Here is a 17,855-nt window from a genome sequence, read left to right as displayed (position 1 = left end):
TAAAAGAAAATTATTATAACAGAGGATGCTAGAATAATTTATATAACTGACAAAATGAATCTATAAATAAATGTTAAATAACAACTAAATATTGAATAATTAAACAATATCATAATTCATATCCAAATTACTACATTTTCCATTAATCAATTGAAGCACCGAATATCTTTTTGATGGGGTGTTCTACCGGAATATGTCAATATTTATTGTACCATGTAATGTCTGATCAGAAATGACTCTCAGTTCTGAAATGTCTGAAAAAGCATCCAAGCCTTCCCTCTTAAAAATTAATTTTCGACTGTGGAATTTATCTGCCTTTTTATTAAGTGGTATTACCTATTAATATTCACTCTTCCCCAAACAAAATCTAAGGAATTCACGAATGATTGGAGTATATTTGTTCAATTTTCTATGTCATTACTATTCTCTTTGCAAATCATTCATTGAATAGTTTGCTTAGTGTTTTTCATTTGGGTACCTTCCTCGTAATAGGATGCATAATAATTCTAATTTGCAGAAATGATAAGTCTATTTATTCACCAAAAATGATGAATAGATTATTCACCAAATATAATGAATATATAAACCACAAAAATGATAAGTCATATTATACACAAAAATAAAATAACTTTTATTCACAAAAATGAAAAGTCTATTAGAAAAATTTACTATCCAATTCCATTAAAATCATTCCCCGAAAAAGTTTTCCTTATTGTTATGTAACGCTTTGTATACTACGGCTTATTGTGTTTAGGGAATTTTTATCAACGACATTATACCATGAGGAGGGATAACCCCATTAGTTTCAGCTACCGGTCATACTGATATCTTTTTTGGACACTCTAACATGGCCAAATGCCTTTAGCTTGGACATAAACATTTTTAATGATCGCGAACACATGTTAATGCTGCAAGTGATTGATCTCTAAACAGAGCTCTAATGATCATTATTCTCAGCAGAGCATCAATATTAGTTAGTGGGAGCAATTGATCTCTCAATGGATAAATAATGACGTCAATTGATCTCTCAAAAGATTATATCGGTTCTACTAGCAATTGAAGTGTCAACAAAACACATCATTTTGCTATATGGCCATTAATTCAAAAGTTCGTACTCATGGCGAACTGCTCAAAATGTTTAATTTGAGATCCCAGGATGAGCAATTTATTTTTAATTTTATGGTTCAGGTCACTCATATTATTTTATTTATCAACGTTAATAATACTAATTTGTATTAGTAGCACCTTGCAGAATTTAATAAAAATTATCAAAAATTACTTTTATTTTTGAATGAAATCTATTCTTTAAATTATATTTCATCGAAATTCGTTATTTTTAATGATTGGCTTATTAATCACCAGCAAAATGTTATATATTATTAAAACAAAATGAAAAAATAAAACTTAATTACATAATTATATAAGAATATAATCCACGGAAATCAAATAAAGCTTATTCAACAAAATACTTCAGACGATAACCCTTTAGTTACTTCTTGAAATATAAATGATGCAATTGTGGTAATCCCCCCCCCTTCCTGTAATAGATCAAAATATCATATAAGCTAAAATTAAAAAAACTCATCATATCACAAAAGTATTCCATTTAAACATAAACCCTTTTAATTGGGATAATATATCCAACCCCAAAATATACCTTGCTTTTAAAAATTTATAAGTCCAAAAACTTATCGCCATTTAGAGATTCTCTGGATACATAATCCAGATTTATAAACTTAATATATATACACCAGAAAAAAAGAATCAGAAGGTCCTGTCATATTTCAATGATAAATAAAGATTGGGTAGCTACAAGAATCTACCAAGAAACTCTCACTGCCTCTTGCCGGTATTGTTAAAAGCTACTTTTAAAAGTGGCGTGCTATCGCTACCGCTATTTTACAAAAAAAGTAGAGCGCTTTTAATACCGAAAAAATTTTGTTATAAAAATGTGACTTTAATCTCAAATATATATATAATTTATTTATTTTTTATTGAATTAAAATAATAATAAAATTTCTATACTGTTATCCACAAGTTTAGTGCGACGAGAAAGTATAAACTTTGCTATACTAAATAGTTGTTCAATACTAGAACTTGAGAATGCATTATTAAATTTAATATACATATTTTTTATATAAGAAAAATTATGAAAAATATCATTTGAGTATTTTTAGATTTAAAAAATGGATCTAGAGGATATCCAATAGTATTATTATTTATTTCAAAAAAATCACCTATAGTAGGTGACATTTTTGATCCGGCTAGGGTATCCTGGTTTGAAATAGTAATAATTAAAGTTACCCTCTATTAAGTTGTCCTTTGGATTCAGTCAAACTAATATATCACTAATGTCATTAAACGCCAGGGTCGATTTTTAAAAACGGCCCGATTAAGATTTTAGTCAAAATAATTTAATAAGATTGGAGATTTTGCCTTAAAGATCCCAGTAAAGTTTGGATCTGTCTTTAAATCTCAAGGCTTACATAATATTTTGGCTAAAATTTTAATCTCGCAGTTTTTAAAATTAGCCAAATCGGGCTGTTTTGCAACACTAACCAATTCAACTTGAAACTAGGGTGAACAATAACGCCATGTTTAACATTCAGTTAATAAAGATGATTTATAATATCATTAAATAGATGAGTCTGATGATAAAATAAGATGTTAATATTAATCCTTTATTGTAATTTTTAATTTATAATATAATTCTTAAATAATATCTTAAGGCCAGTTGAAACTTAACATGTTTGAACTGAGACAGAAAATCAACTTTCAAGTAAACGCGGTTTTATATTTTAAGGTCCCCGGAAAAGGCTGAATTTTTTTTAAAATATATTAAATTTATTTTTAATTTTTATATATAATAATGACGATTTAATGGTTTGAAAATATTCGGAGGTCAGGGTATTTTTTAAAGAAATCTTTTTAAGCACTGTCCGGATTAAAAAACTTTTCAATTAAAATACAGTCTGGCCCGTTCGCTATTAAAAATGTAGCGCGTTAAAGCTACAGCACTGAAAAAAAAGTAGCGCGCTAACACTTTCACTTGCAAACTACAGAAAATATGTATAATATTATTATTTAGAAAAATATAATTTTTTTGCTTTGTTTTTTGCTGTTTTGGTCTGTTCCCTCTAAATTTAATGTTTACTTATTTCGGATCCAATATAAACTAGTTAACCCTTTATCAATCATTGGTCATTTATATAATTTTTTCTCAATGTTACTTTGAAATTTCAGTGCTTACCACGATTACTGATATTATTATAATTTGTAAAGCTCATTTTTGGATGGTAGCGTAGCTTGTTTTACATTGTTTGGCTTAACCAGTCTACCAGATTTTAGTGTTCATATATGTTTAATACATCGATCAGATCTAATATCATTGTCAGTTGGTCAATTTAATTTCTGAATATTTCCAAAATAGTTTTTAGCGTTCAGTCAACCAAGGAACTAATGCTCTATGAGAGTTCCAAATGTAAACTATGGTTCTTAATTTGTTGAGCAAGGATATTATGGTTGTGCTCAGAAGTTTTTTTAAAGGTTGGAAGTGGGCATTAATTTTACCTTCATGGTTGGACAATTGTTTCTTATTTAAATAAATGCAGTAATTTTCAACAGGACAAATCTATTTTCCCGATAGCATTCAGATTCTAAAATACTTGCAATTGATCTGACACCAAAATTTATTTAAAATTTAGGTATTAAATGTTAAACTATAGGTAAAATGAACCTAGTATATTTTATTAAATTTATAAGTGCATGAATCAGTATTGGTCGGATCAAGTATCGCCAACTCTTTTCAATTTTAAGCTGAGCAGTTTAGCTAGGACATTCCATATCTCCGTAGAAGCCAATAATTAAGCATAAATTTATAAAATACTTAGTAATATTTTTTATTTATTATAACATTATTTTATAATAAATGGAAATAATACGCTAAAGAAATTCTTACAAAATCTGATTAGTGTTTATAGAATATAACTTTTTTATTGAAGGCTAAAATTTTATAATGAAAAATATAAATCAAATGCTTTGCCTCTTCAATAAACAATAATTATTAATAATTTTATTAGAGCCCCTCAGATTATAGGCTTATGAATCTGGGGTGCAAAATTAATTGCTCACGCCATTGAGATTAGGGACTAATCACTAAGTGAATCATGTGTTATTTATGGGTGTCAAAGAAGCTGATTAGATATAGCTTTATTAATAACATATTTTTAAAATGCTTTATAACATAGATATATTAGGATTGGTTTTAAACATTTAATCTGATTGATTTAATTATTATGGATTATGAACACGGTTGTGTATTTGACCGACATTTGGCCGGTCAAATATAAATTAAAATATATATTTTTAAGACAATATAAAATAAATTATAATATTAATTTTATAATATTTTTTAAATTTATTGTCATTCAAAATTAATATTTCGTTTTCCATGGCAGAGTCTTTTCTGATTCATATTCATTATCATTTTTTTATTTTTCAATCAATTTATCTGTTGTCGAGATCTTCAATGGATTTCTGTTTTAGTGGAATATTAAACAAATCGACCAATTACTCTCTGAAGAGGAAGTCGAAATAGAAATTGTTAGTAAAATGCCACTTTTTTAATGCCAGATTAAATACTCCTCCCGTCAATTGACTGGTTAATAGACTGAATTTGACCGGGCAATTGACCGACTTGTCAATAAATATTATGAACATTTAAAACATACTTTTTAAATAATTGTTGGCAAAAAATGTATAGGCATGATTCGATTCTAAATTGAAAAATAAAACTTTATACATCTAAATATTAAGTGTTGAAATTTTTTTTTTTTTTAAGAATACTGATTTATTATATAATTTGTGTAAAATAATACATAGCGTTAAAATACTAAAATAAAATAATATAAAATAAAATAAAATAAATAAAATATTATATAAAAACCGAGGTGGGGACTACAAGTTCCCAAAAAACATGTGTAGTTATATTTTAAAATTATGATTTGGAGGTTTTGTTTTAAGAAATAAGATTCTTTAGGTTCTGATGTAAGGGCTCTTATCTTATCCCCTATATTTTTTAAAAACTTTAAAGTTCCACTTGGCATATGTCCAAGGGAAGAGATGACAATCGGTGTAAAAATATAATTTGTGAATTTGGAATATTTCATTGTTTTTTTTTTCTCGGCTATATCAACCGGATTAGAATTTAAATTTTTTGGGAAAGAAGATACGCATGTGAAGTCCCAAATTAAGGATTTCCCTAAAGACCAAGGCACGGAAGTTAAACCATCTGGTCTTAAGCCATCATCTAACGATAAATTTGTAGGCTCCAGGATGTTTGGTATTCGGGCCCTGGTAAGAGAACGGCTAATAGCTAAATTAATTGCTGCATGCCTTGCATGCCTGCCTTGACTATATATACAATTTAGACCATGTCTCCCTTTGGAGTCAACTAATGTTTTACATTTGATGCATGTATGTGGTTGAACAATGTTACATCCAAGTCGATGGCCTATGGCAACTCTTAATTGTTCATCTGATAAGAGGTTACCTAGGTTACGACTTGGTAATGCTTCCAACCATTCATAGCCACTAGTACAGTCAGCATTCTGTAATAGTTGAATATACTCCAAAGGGGGGTTTGATGAGATTATTTTAAAAAATTTTTTAATTAAAGGTTCGAAAAGAGATTGGTGTGTTAAGATCGTGGGTAAGACAGCTTCAGGTGGAGCTAAAGATGTCATTAAAGAATAAACCTTGAAATTGTTAACAATATTTAATTTGAAAATTCATATTGTATAATTCATATTGTATTACGCTAAAAGGATAATTAAATTTTAAATTTTTTGGAATCCAAATATTTTTTTAATTACAAAAATAATGACAGATCGTTTGTTTAATAAATAACTCCAAAATATTTATAAGGTAAATAATCAAACTTTTAATTTTTATTTCTTTAAACATACTCATACATTATTAATTGAAATAGGTTGAAGTGAATATTATTTTTTCTAATGGCTACAATCAGGTCAAATTTATTTATTCTAATTTTCATTTGCATTCATAGCCTCATTCTACTAAATGGACAAGAGGCACCAAGATTTGGAGTTATTAAATTATATGATTAAACTTTATATATTATTGTGCTATAATTCCATTTGTACCAGAAATGTGTGTTTTTACCAAAATCCGGCAAAGGATTATTCTAATAAATAATATAAAATTTGAATAAGAGAATTTTTCGTAGCTAAAAATATTGCCATATTTTAAATTAATAAAGATTAATAAAATAAAATTATCTATTCCACTTAATAGTTTGCTTTATCTATTTATTTTACTAAAAGCCTGCCGAGAATAGAGGTACAATTGTGCCTGCTCCAAATTTTAACCCTCAAGCAGATGCTAAAGCACTAAGGAGAGCAGTGAAAGGAATCGGTATAGAATAAATTTGATCAGCTTTTATTAGATTATGAATCTTTAATTTATAATCATCTTATTATACAGTTAATTCTTTGTTTGCATATATCTATTCTATGTCATTGTAAATTCACTCTATTTAACTACGTTGTTCATAGAAGTATATAATGTTAGCTTTAACATTTTTCAGTCAATAATTTCAACAATAAATCATTTTTTGCCGACTTTATTAAATTTAAAAATTATAATTTTGATGGAAATATAGTTTAGCATGTGTAAGAAAACAAACTATGTGATTAATATAAAAAATTTTCATAATTTTTGTTATATAATTTACATTAGTTATTCCATAGATTTTAGATATAAATATAAAATTACTAAAAAGTTATTGTAAAATTAAATAGAAAGTTGGAATACTTTCCCGTAAAATAAGATATTTAAAATTTAATAAAAACTATTGAAAAACAAATAAAAGTTGAGAAAATAACACATTGATTGGAAAAACATGTTGAGGCTAACTTATAATATATATCAATCAATTTCAAAAGATTTGACTCTTTCAATATACATGATATGTTAATAAGATTATCACTTCTTTATGGTATGTAATACATTTCGTTTTTATAAGATATGTAAAATTGTATTACATAAAACATTAGACATAATATTTTATGGCGCCCCATAGGCGTAGCCAATATCTTTCTAAGGGCTAGGTACCTCCTCCCCATAACCTTTATTGGAAGTCTTAACTTTACATCATGGATCTTAACTACATATTGCAGACCTTCGTCTGTTATATTTTTAAATTATAATTTCGGCTTCTAACTTATTTATTATTAAAATGCTTTTTTCTAAAAGTTTGAAATTATAGTTATTTTAAAAAATTATTAACTTTTATTTATTTTTCTTTAAAAATTACTCCTTATATTACATAAATTCTTGGGTAGAGGAGGTGAGGGCGCGGGATAAAATTTATTTATCTCAAAAGGATATTCATGTAAAAGGCAAATTTCCGAAGATATAATCATCCCATGGCTACGCCTATGCTTGAATCAGTTTGTATTCGTCAGCCCTAGCTGGATCAGGCCATAGTTTTATTTCTGCTAAGTCTTGTTAGAAATTTATCAAAAAAATATAAATTAAATACATACGGATAAAATCGAATACAAAAATTTGATTTGACCTAATCCCAGAGAATTCTAATTACCGTTTTATTTTAATTTAAAATATGAGAATATTATATTTTTAGTTTTTAAAAATATTTCTTGAGCCCTCGTCCAGCCCGGCCCCAACTTATTTTTTTTTAATTTAGGCCCGAGCCAGGCTACGGGTTAACTTTTAGGACCTTTTGTATTATAGCGAGACCGTTTAATATTGGATTATATATTTAAGGAAGCTATTTAGATTGCGCAACTTTATAAAATAAATAAATTAGGCACGAATGATAAAAAATTGATAAGTATTATCGCGGGCAGGAGCAATGCCCAACGACAGCAGATTAGAGGAGCTTACAGTCAACAGTTCAAAAGGATCTTATTTAAAGATGTAAAAAAACAAATTTTTTTTCCCCCTAATGTAAAAAAAGATGAAAGAAGAGGGAAAAATAATAAATAACATGTTATTTTATGACCAATATTTTAAAACAATCAAAAAATTACCCATATAATAAGATTCTGAACCGATTTTTGCAAAATCAGTTATAACTCCTGTGTTTTTTAAGATATTATAAAGAACAATATATGAATCGATATCTATAACTATATTCTATAAAAGTCTCTTATAAATAATTTTTAAAATATAATCATGTTTTTGAAATTATTTGATTTATAAAAGTTGAAATTTTAATAGCGGGGTTAGGCAAACCACTGCAAGGGGCTTCCTAAATAATTTTTAGGCTATAATGAATTGAAATACATTTTTATACTTAAGAAAATGATTGTGATATTGAAAATTTGTAATAATATTGGTAGATTATATTTTCCAGAAAGATTGTAGGCCAATTAAACAAATAGAAATCGAATAATGAATTTTCGAATTCAACTTTTAAAAAATTGAATAATTTATTATTCGTATTTGATTAGTACAATTACAAATAGTAAATTATTCAATGCATTTTAAAAAATCGAATTTAAATAATTTATTAATTCGTTTTTAAAACAAAAAAAATAGAAAACAATACTTATTTTTTGCCCCCCCCCTTCCATAACAGGTATTTTATCCCAGTTATAGCTTAAATTAACATTAAATAATCGTTGATTTATTATTTATAGAGGGATTTAATCAAAGATATCAGAGGAGATACATCAGGCAATTATCGAAAGTTATTAGTAGCCTTACTGACTCCAAGTGCCCAATATAATGCGAAATTAAGTTAGAATAACTTACAAATTAGAAAAAACAAATATTACCTAACCTTTTTTTATATGAAGAATTTAAAGTTACAGGAAATCCAGCGACCTATTTTGCTGAAAGATTGCGTAAAGCTATGAAGGTATAAACTCATTCTTAAATTTTATTACAAATTTTTTATAGAGATTAGGGACAAAAGATAATGTTTTAATCAAAATTATAACGTCTCGGTCAGAGATAGATTTGGAAGACATTAAAAGCGAATATAATAGGTTATATAAAAAGAGTTTAGAGAAAGCTGTCAGGGTAAAACTTTAGATATTATTGATTGCTTAAAAATTAAAACCCTAGGGTGATGTAACTGGAAATTATCAAAAGCTTTTGGTAGCTATTATCAGAGGAAATCGAAAACCTTAGATGGTCTTAACAATATTCGCAAATGATTGATTCGATGAAAATAGAAATTTATTGTTTCCATCATGGCATACTATATATATATTTTATTATACTTTATTTCTATTTCTTAATATCAATTTTTAAAATTATATATTGATGTTTTTCATCTATACAAATTATATATTATTTCTATTATAATAATATAAATTATATATAATATATATACTTCATCATAATTTTAATCCATCATATGTAAAAATCAATGACATATAAGTCATTGGTTAAAATATAAGAACATAAAATCAAAATATGTAAAATTATATACAAAAAATAATAAAATATGAAAAAAGGATTTTTAAAAAAGGTTAGGTTAACTATACTATAATATATTTTTGAAGCTAATTATTTAAGTTTATATTTCAAGTCAATTATAGTTAAATTTAAAGGCCTCCCTTATCAATCTTAATTATAATTCTGTTTAATCTCTTATATAAATGAGATAACAAAATCTAATATCCTGTCTTTCAACTGACCATTCAATTCATTACTTTTTATAGTGGGATGCGCATCGAGGTCCTAACATTTGTGTTATTACCTCTATTTCGCATAAATTTCCAAAGTAGTATTATATTGATACCACCTCCGCCAACCATATCAGGAGGCGTAGCAATTTTAAAAAATGATTAAATTAAGAGGAATGTTGCATTAATTGAACGTCCATTTATTAAATATGTTTTAATCCTTTAAAATTCATAATTTTAGAGCTTTAAAAATATAAAAGAATTTCTTTTTAAATTTTAAGATTGGTAAATTTAAAAATATTAAATGTCATATATGATTAACTCATACAAATATAATATTATATAACTTGTGTAGTAAATTGGAATAATTAAAATTATATCTAATTTATTATTTTATGGTTTCAGACAAAGTAACTCGCGCTAGGAGCAGAAATATGATTTTAAAATGAAGGTTTCAAAAATGCATTGTGAAAGGGTTAAATATAATAATGTTATAAATGAACACATCCAAATTGAAAGCGTTCGTAAACGATATTTGTGTTTTATATAATATCCCATCCCCTATAGTGAATCCTGTCAAATAGTTTTTGGCTTAGCATGCTTATTAAACGACAATGATCTGCATCGATAATTTTTCGAACTCGCCTCGACCCGAAATAATTTTTAAAAAATTAGCCCTATCCGACCTTACTACATACTTAATTATTCTTTTATTTGTCCCCTTGAAGCGAAATAAAAATAATTAGTCTTATTAGTCCTACCGGCATCGCCCGAATTTATTTAAATATAGAAATTTTTTTTCATATATACTGTGATCCAATTGAACTGATGCCTGTTTTACTAATATATCATCAATTCTAAAAGTAATTCAATAAAATTTTAAAGATTGAGAGAAGGATAAATTATAAATATTTTTTGTAAATTTCATCAAATTCTCAATAGGACCTAAAGTTATGCACATTCAAAGTTGTAAACATAATTCAAGTTCTAACTTGTAAAAATTCATTTTTTTGCCAGGGAGAGAGCACAAAATAAGTAATATTTATAAAAACTATTTTAAATTACAAGAGAACAGGAACTGAGGGAATTTAGACAAGTTGAATGGGAAATTTGGTCATTCAAACTAACCCCTTTTATAACATGTAGGTAATATTTGTTTAACTATCTACACAAATGTTGATAAATTTGCCACTTAAATACTTTTAAAAGGATGCTTTGAGCAATTTTCCTTTAACAAAAGATTTTGATTATTTTTCACCAAAGGACTAGGATACTAGCATTCAATCTGATATATTTGAAAACAAGTGCAGATTTGTCACAATTAAAATTGCCTTTTCTAGTATCCGCTGGTAAAACCTTAGAATATAGTAAAATATATATGCGTTGTATTAAATATTAAATCAACCAAATAGCCAACATCCCTTTATCGAGGGTATCTTAACAACATCTCCATGTTTACAAATTCTAAAATGCTGGGAAGAATTTCACACACATTAAATTGTTAATTAAATGTGGCCATAACATGAGTAAAATGAATAAAAATTCGTTGTCAAATTTAAAAAATCAATAAGAGTAACTAAAAAATTTAATTAAAAAATATCAATAATACTTAAAAATTGAATTAAAGTTAAGGAAAATAGAAATATGCGGTAAAAGAAATAAAGTCGGGTTAAAAATAAAAAATATCTAGAAACAAGTGCTTTAAATTTTAAAAAATTATTAATAATTACTAAAAAATTTAATAAAAAATATCTAAAAAGTGTGATAATATTATACATACGTGATTTCTAGTTAAGCTAAAAACGTACGATAAAATTTATTTTATATAGCTATAACTTTAAGTATTGCAATCTTTAAATTAGGAACGTTAATATATTTTGCTAAATGAAAAATAAACTAGAGAGAAATTTTTATCGTTTTTGGGTAAAATACTGTTTTACCAGGAAAATTCTTAAAAAAATGAACATGTATAAGAAATTAAATATAAAATTAAAACTTCACACAAAATTTAAAGTCTTTATTCTCAAGGGTTTAAAACCTATTCGCGTTAACATAACCCATCAATCGCTCTATCCTGGTCTTCCCTACATTATTATAGGTTGTATTGATTAATTAACATCTTAAATTTATTACATGACCAATAAAGGTTAAGAAAATTCCAGATTATATATTATCTTTAAATATAATTTTTTTTAAGATATTTCACTTATTAGTATCCTAAGGGATAAGTGCTACTAGATTCAGGGCCAGTCTGTCAGTTTAATTGTGCTTACATTATGATAATGGAATCTAGGGGGAAAAAATCTAAATTGCCTTAAATGAATATTATATATAATTTGTTTGTAATATTATTGAATACAAGATTAATTTATTTTATTGGATTTGACTATATTCCGACATACCACTAGAAAATCTATTTAAATTAAAATAGATTTTGAGAAGCATTATTTATTTATTTATTGATTTTTATATGACGTTTCATAATAATGATTTGATGCATTGTTTCATACTATTAAATCTAACCATGGTTTCATAATATATTTAATAATAGTTAAAATTAAATTTGGAAAATTAAATATATAGTAGATTTTAAAAAAACTATATTTATATAGTATATAATCAATGAAAACTTTATTATTCCAAAGATTAATGTTGATTTAATTTTTTTTGTATAATATGATTAATAAACCTTGAAATTTTATTTTAAAAATTGCAAATATCATCATTTAAACGCTGAAAGGATAATTACCATCTTACAATTTTTTTCAGCAAATAAGATCAAAAAGATAATTATTAAATAATGACAGATCGTTTTTCAATTAATAATTTCATCTGTTAAATAATTAAACCTTTTTGATAATAAACCTTTATAATATTATTATTTGCTCCTTATTTGAAATAGTTTATTCATATTAATTTTTTCAACGATAACAGTGGTGAGATGACTATTAACAGGTCAAATTTAATTCTCCTGTTTTTTGTTTGCATTCAAAGCCTTATTCTGTTAAATGGACAAGAGGCAACAAGATCTAGGGTTAACTAAGTTTATATTTATGCTGTAAGAAACTAGTTTAATTTTCTGCTTTAATAAATCACGCTCTAATACATGTTGTTTGAATCTTAACTAATTAGAAACTAATTTTTAAATAATATTATGAGTAGTTTAATAATAAGATTAAGACCCTTTTTAAAATTCAAATCTGACAAACTTTTATCAAGAAATAATTTATTCATGAATAAATATTTTTGCTCTTAGAAATTATTATTAGTTATCAAAATTAGATTAAGAGTTTAAAGTAAGTAAGTTACATTGTAAATCAAAATACATTTTTGGATATTGTTCATTTTATCATTATTGTAATAATAAAGTTCGCCGGAGGTACAATCGAGCCCGCCCCTAATTTTAACCCGGAAACCGATGCTAGAGCCTTAAGGAGCTCCATAAAAGGAATCGGTATAATTTTAATTTATATTAGATTTCAGGCGCGTTACCAATGGGGGGGGGGGGATTTCCCTCTCCATCGCAAATTTTAGTGTTTTCATAAATATCATTTTAAGCTAATAAGATTTTTATCCCACCCCCCCAATCAAAATTTTGCAAATATTTGAATATTAATTTTCCAACATAAAATTTATTTTTTTAAATAAATTAAAAAAATTTTTTTTCCTGTGTGAGTCAGTATCCAGGATTTTCTTAATTCTTGATGAATTGGCAAATTTCCCCACGAAAATTATAAATCACATTATAATTATAGTATTTAATAAATTTTTTGTATAATATTGTATTTGATAAGAAGTTATAAAAACTTGCCTTTTAAATTATTTTCTAGTCAATATTTTATACATACTACAATTAGTATTTTCAATAAAAAAATTTTATTCTACTTATACTGTATGAGAATATAAGCTGAGGCTAGATTTTAAAGCAAATTTTATAAAGAAATATGTCACTAAACTTTATTTTAATATTACATTTTAAAAAAAAATTTATTAAATATAATATATCTAGACCTGTGCTCTGACAGCATCATCGGCGGCGGCGTTTCTTTTTTTTAAAACGATCAGCTTGCGGCAAATCTATTTAAATGCCGCCACAAAAATCGGCGGCGAGGCGGCCTCATTTATTTTTCTAACTTAAATATTTTTTAAAATTATAAATTCATTGGAAACACTTTTAAGATAAAATTTATGCTTTTATTATGTTTATAACTATAATTTAACGATTTTATTAATATTTAAAAAAAAACTAATTTATGTATTTTAAAATACTACCTGAAGATCTGATATTGGAAATCTATGATCAAATTTATTAATCAAATTTATTAAGCAAAAGCTATGGGAAGACTATTCATTATAATTGTTTAGTCTTGCTATGTTTATATATAGACCTGCGCGCCGACGAAATATCGGCGGCGCGCCGATTTTTAGCCGCTGTCAATTAAATCGACGTAAATCGGCGCATATATAAATTTTTATAAGATAAATTTTTTTAATTGCTTATTAATTTTTTAAAAAAAAAACAAATAAATATATACACTATTCTACAGATATCTCAGCATATTTTTTAATATTCATTTATTATATCCAAAATCGATTTCGTAATTTTATAAATATCATGTATAAAAATTATTTTATTTAAATTTTTGGGACATAATGATGAACTCCTTGAATTTAACGTCAATCCAGCGGTAGAGAAAACTCTTTCACTAGGTGTGCTAGTCGCCGGGATGCAAAGAATTATTTTGGCGAGCCTGGAAAGATTGGGAAGTTCACTCTTCTTTTCGCTCCAAAAATTTAGAACGTCCATATCTTGTATATGTCGTTTTCCAAGAAAACTGTAGCATTCTTGTTCTAAGTCACCTAATTTGGAATCATAATTTATATATGTTGAATGTTTATTTGCAAATTTTGTCAAATAACTTGAATTTAATAATACATCTTCATCCTCATTAGCTATATTTACTACCTGATTATCATCATTCTCTATAAGTGTAAATAAATTCTGAATCTGAGCAATTTTGCTCTATTAAATATTTTGACACAATTGTCAATTTTTAAAATCTTGGATCTAAAAGAGAAGCCAATACCTAGATCATTTTAAATAAAAAATAAAAGAATATACTTATATAATATTATTTGCAGATTACAAACCGGAAATCGTAACGCAAGTTTTTTTTAGCATATTTTCCTTAAGTGAAATATTTTCAGAACTATCACTATCATTCAGTATTAAATGTTTTTCAATTTCACTTCTAAAAAGTAACGCCAAGTTTAAAGTAGGCCCTTTTTGTACTGAAAGAAATTCGACAATTTCTTTAAATTTTGAAAGTAATGCTAATAGTTCTTCAACCAGTTCAGATTCATAATTTGAGAAAGTGCTTCCCAATTCTTTTCAAAACATTATAAATTAAATTCTTATTTAATCCAGATAGGCTTTCTAGCATAATTAATATACTATGCCAACGTGTTGGGATATTTAATTTTAAGGTTTTCATATGTGTAGAATTATTGTTATTATTATCATTGGAATTGCCAATTTCGTGTATCCGGGTATGGATCAATGCTGTCAAGATCTAACATGTCTGATGTTAAATGTATTGTACTTAGGCATTTTCTTTGATATTCCTCGAATTCAAATTCAACCTTTGCAGTTTTATATCTTAGAGCAGTAATAATTTCTCTAATTCTTTTGCAAAAATTTCCAGACTATGGATTTATTATTATCAGAGTTAGGATATTTAAAAATATGTAAGCTTATGGTAACTTTTGGAATTATAGATTTTTGATTGATTGAATTCTATAATGTTGTCAATATAATTAAGATTTTAAAATAGTAGAAAATAAAAAATCATCAAAATCCTGATTGACATTAAAAAATTACAAGAGTGATGTTGACCAATTATTAGAATAAAAGGTTAGAAAGAAATTGCGCCGGCGTGATTTTCTTAAACGGCGGCGTTTTCGGCGTAACCAAAAAAGAGGTCAATTTATATAAGTTATAATGACAATAAAATAATAATCATTAATTAAAATTTCCATTTATGATAAAAAAATAAATTTTAAAGATGAGTTGTAGATAGCATTAGGAAAATATTGTATTACTTCTTATATAATAATTAATGGTCTTATAAAGATTTGAAAATAAAAAATTAAAAGAATAAAATATATAATAATATTTAAATGCCTTTTTTGTAAATTACTAGCTTAATAATACATATCAACTTGTTACAAATCAAATATTTTTATAGCAAATAATATTTATTAATTTTAAAAATCGCATTTTTTAATAATTTAAAAAATATTTAATATTATTTTTCTTCTAATTACAATTCATAAATAATATATAAAATAAATTTTATTTTTAATAAAAAATATGTACTATGCTATCACGCCGCCGAATTTTTTACATCAGCGTGGTCAAAAATTACCACCGGCGGCGTATTTGATTGGCGGCGCATAGGTTTAAGAAATTAAGTTATAACTTTTTTCTTCTTTAAATATCCATAAGCGCGAATTAGTAATTAAAAGCTAAAAATATTAATAAAATTATTATTGAATTATGAATAATTTAATAGAATAGCTCAAACATATGTGGGGGCGAAGAATCCCCCAAAAATTTCCCCCTATAGGAAAATCCTAAATATGTTACTGAATGAATTATACTATTTTTTTAAATTACCATATTTTTCGAAACTAAATTTTTGGCGTCCATAGTATTTATTAACCTCCTTATAAAAATGGTGGTTGAATAAAGGAGTATATCTATTTTGGTTACATTTTTAACACATAAATTCAATCGTAGGCTCTTACAATGGCTAGGAGAGGTATGATACAGGTATTGATTTGATAGTATCTTATTCTTTTATTTCTAAAATACTAAACTATGATGGCTGAGTATATTTTATCCAACCACATTAAAAATGATTTAACTATGGTTTATTTAATATAGTTAAACGGGTGTCATTATTAAATATACAATAAGAGAGGGTAGACAATGTGAGATTTTATTTTAATTTAATACATATTGAAATTAAATAAGGACAAGCAATTAGTTAAGATTAAAAGTCTATTTAAATATAAAAATAAGTTATGTTGGAAATTTAATTTAAAATAAAAAAATGTGTTAAAATATCTTAAATTTTTCTAAAGTAATAAAAAAAAGAAGATTATTATAGAATTTTTATTATTCAATAGTAGTATACTAATTTTTCCAATTTAAATGAAAATAAAAACTCCCAATCTTCGTCGAAAATATAATGACCAAAAAGAATACACAAATACTGCAATGCCTGAAAAACAACAAATGAAAATATAATATCGCAAAATGTATTAAAATGTCTACGGCATAGGGCCATAAATTTAGATACGACACATTCCCAAAAATAAATGGAGATCCTCTAAAAGAATGCAATATTTCAAAAAAGAGGAAGTACTACCATATTTGAAAGAAACAACATTAGTTTATTAATGTAAATAACACTCTTACTTTCCATGAAATGATAGAAAATTTGTCCCCTACAAGTACAAAAACGAGAACAACTATTATTAGATATATCAAAAATATTGGTCCAAAAAAACAGCTGGCAAGGAGTCTGATAGGAGAAATACTCCCGGACAATTAATATTCGTCAAATAAGTTTATAAAGAACTTAAATATCCCAATAGAAAACTTATATTTCTTAGATAAAACTGGAATAAACTTGCATGCTGTACCAATCTACCCCTAGTCGTCATACAATGACCGTCCAATGATAAAAATTTTATCCTCCAAGAATAAAAATGTAGGTATACTTTCTATAATTGGATTGGAGGGGTAATCCATTACAAGATAATCGAAGGAGCTTATAATGGGTTATTATTCAGTGATTCTATGACAGAGTTTATTAGTATCTTACCATCGGATGCAATCATTGTATTAGTTAATACATCTATCGATAGAAGCTATTTTATCAATACCTTACAGGTACCTACCACCATATTCACCTCAACTTCCCATCGAAAATTTTTTTGGAGTCTTGGAAAATAAATATCGAGCAATCAATCCCCGTCCCAAATAAATTGTTGGGAATATTTAGCTCTTGCGTGGATTTATTCCTTATGGTTTTACTAACTTTTACAATCATATGCAAAGCAATTTATATTAGGGTGGGCAACTGATTAATTAGAAATCCT

At 26.1% G+C, this 17,855-nt stretch overlaps 1 protein-coding gene across 1 annotated transcript in view; it reads left to right on the top strand.

The window, feature by feature from the left end:
• The first annotated feature begins 3,488 nt into the window (after positions 1-3,488).
• Positions 3,489-17,855, top strand: part of LOC135924372 (annexin A6-like) — a 53,132-nt gene continuing 38,765 nt past the window's right edge. Inside the window, exons 1-7 of the mRNA XM_065459428.1 lie at positions 3,489-3,534; positions 5,204-5,355; positions 8,688-8,787; positions 8,847-8,908; positions 8,950-9,072; positions 12,586-12,717; positions 13,053-13,137. Coding sequence (XP_065315500.1) covers positions 3,489-3,534; positions 5,204-5,355; positions 8,688-8,787; positions 8,847-8,908; positions 8,950-9,072; positions 12,586-12,717; positions 13,053-13,137 — 700 coding nt within the window. The remainder of the gene's footprint in view (positions 3,535-5,203; positions 5,356-8,687; positions 8,788-8,846; positions 8,909-8,949; positions 9,073-12,585; positions 12,718-13,052; positions 13,138-17,855) is intronic.

This window comes from Gordionus sp. m RMFG-2023, chromosome 2 (assembly GCF_954871325.1).
Source record: "Gordionus sp. m RMFG-2023 chromosome 2, tfGorSpeb1-WG-v2, whole genome shotgun sequence".
NCBI classification, from domain to species: Eukaryota; Metazoa; Nematomorpha; class Gordioida; order Chordodea; family Parachordodidae; genus Gordionus; species Gordionus sp. m RMFG-2023.
This window is presented reverse-complemented; position numbering and strand designations above follow the sequence as displayed.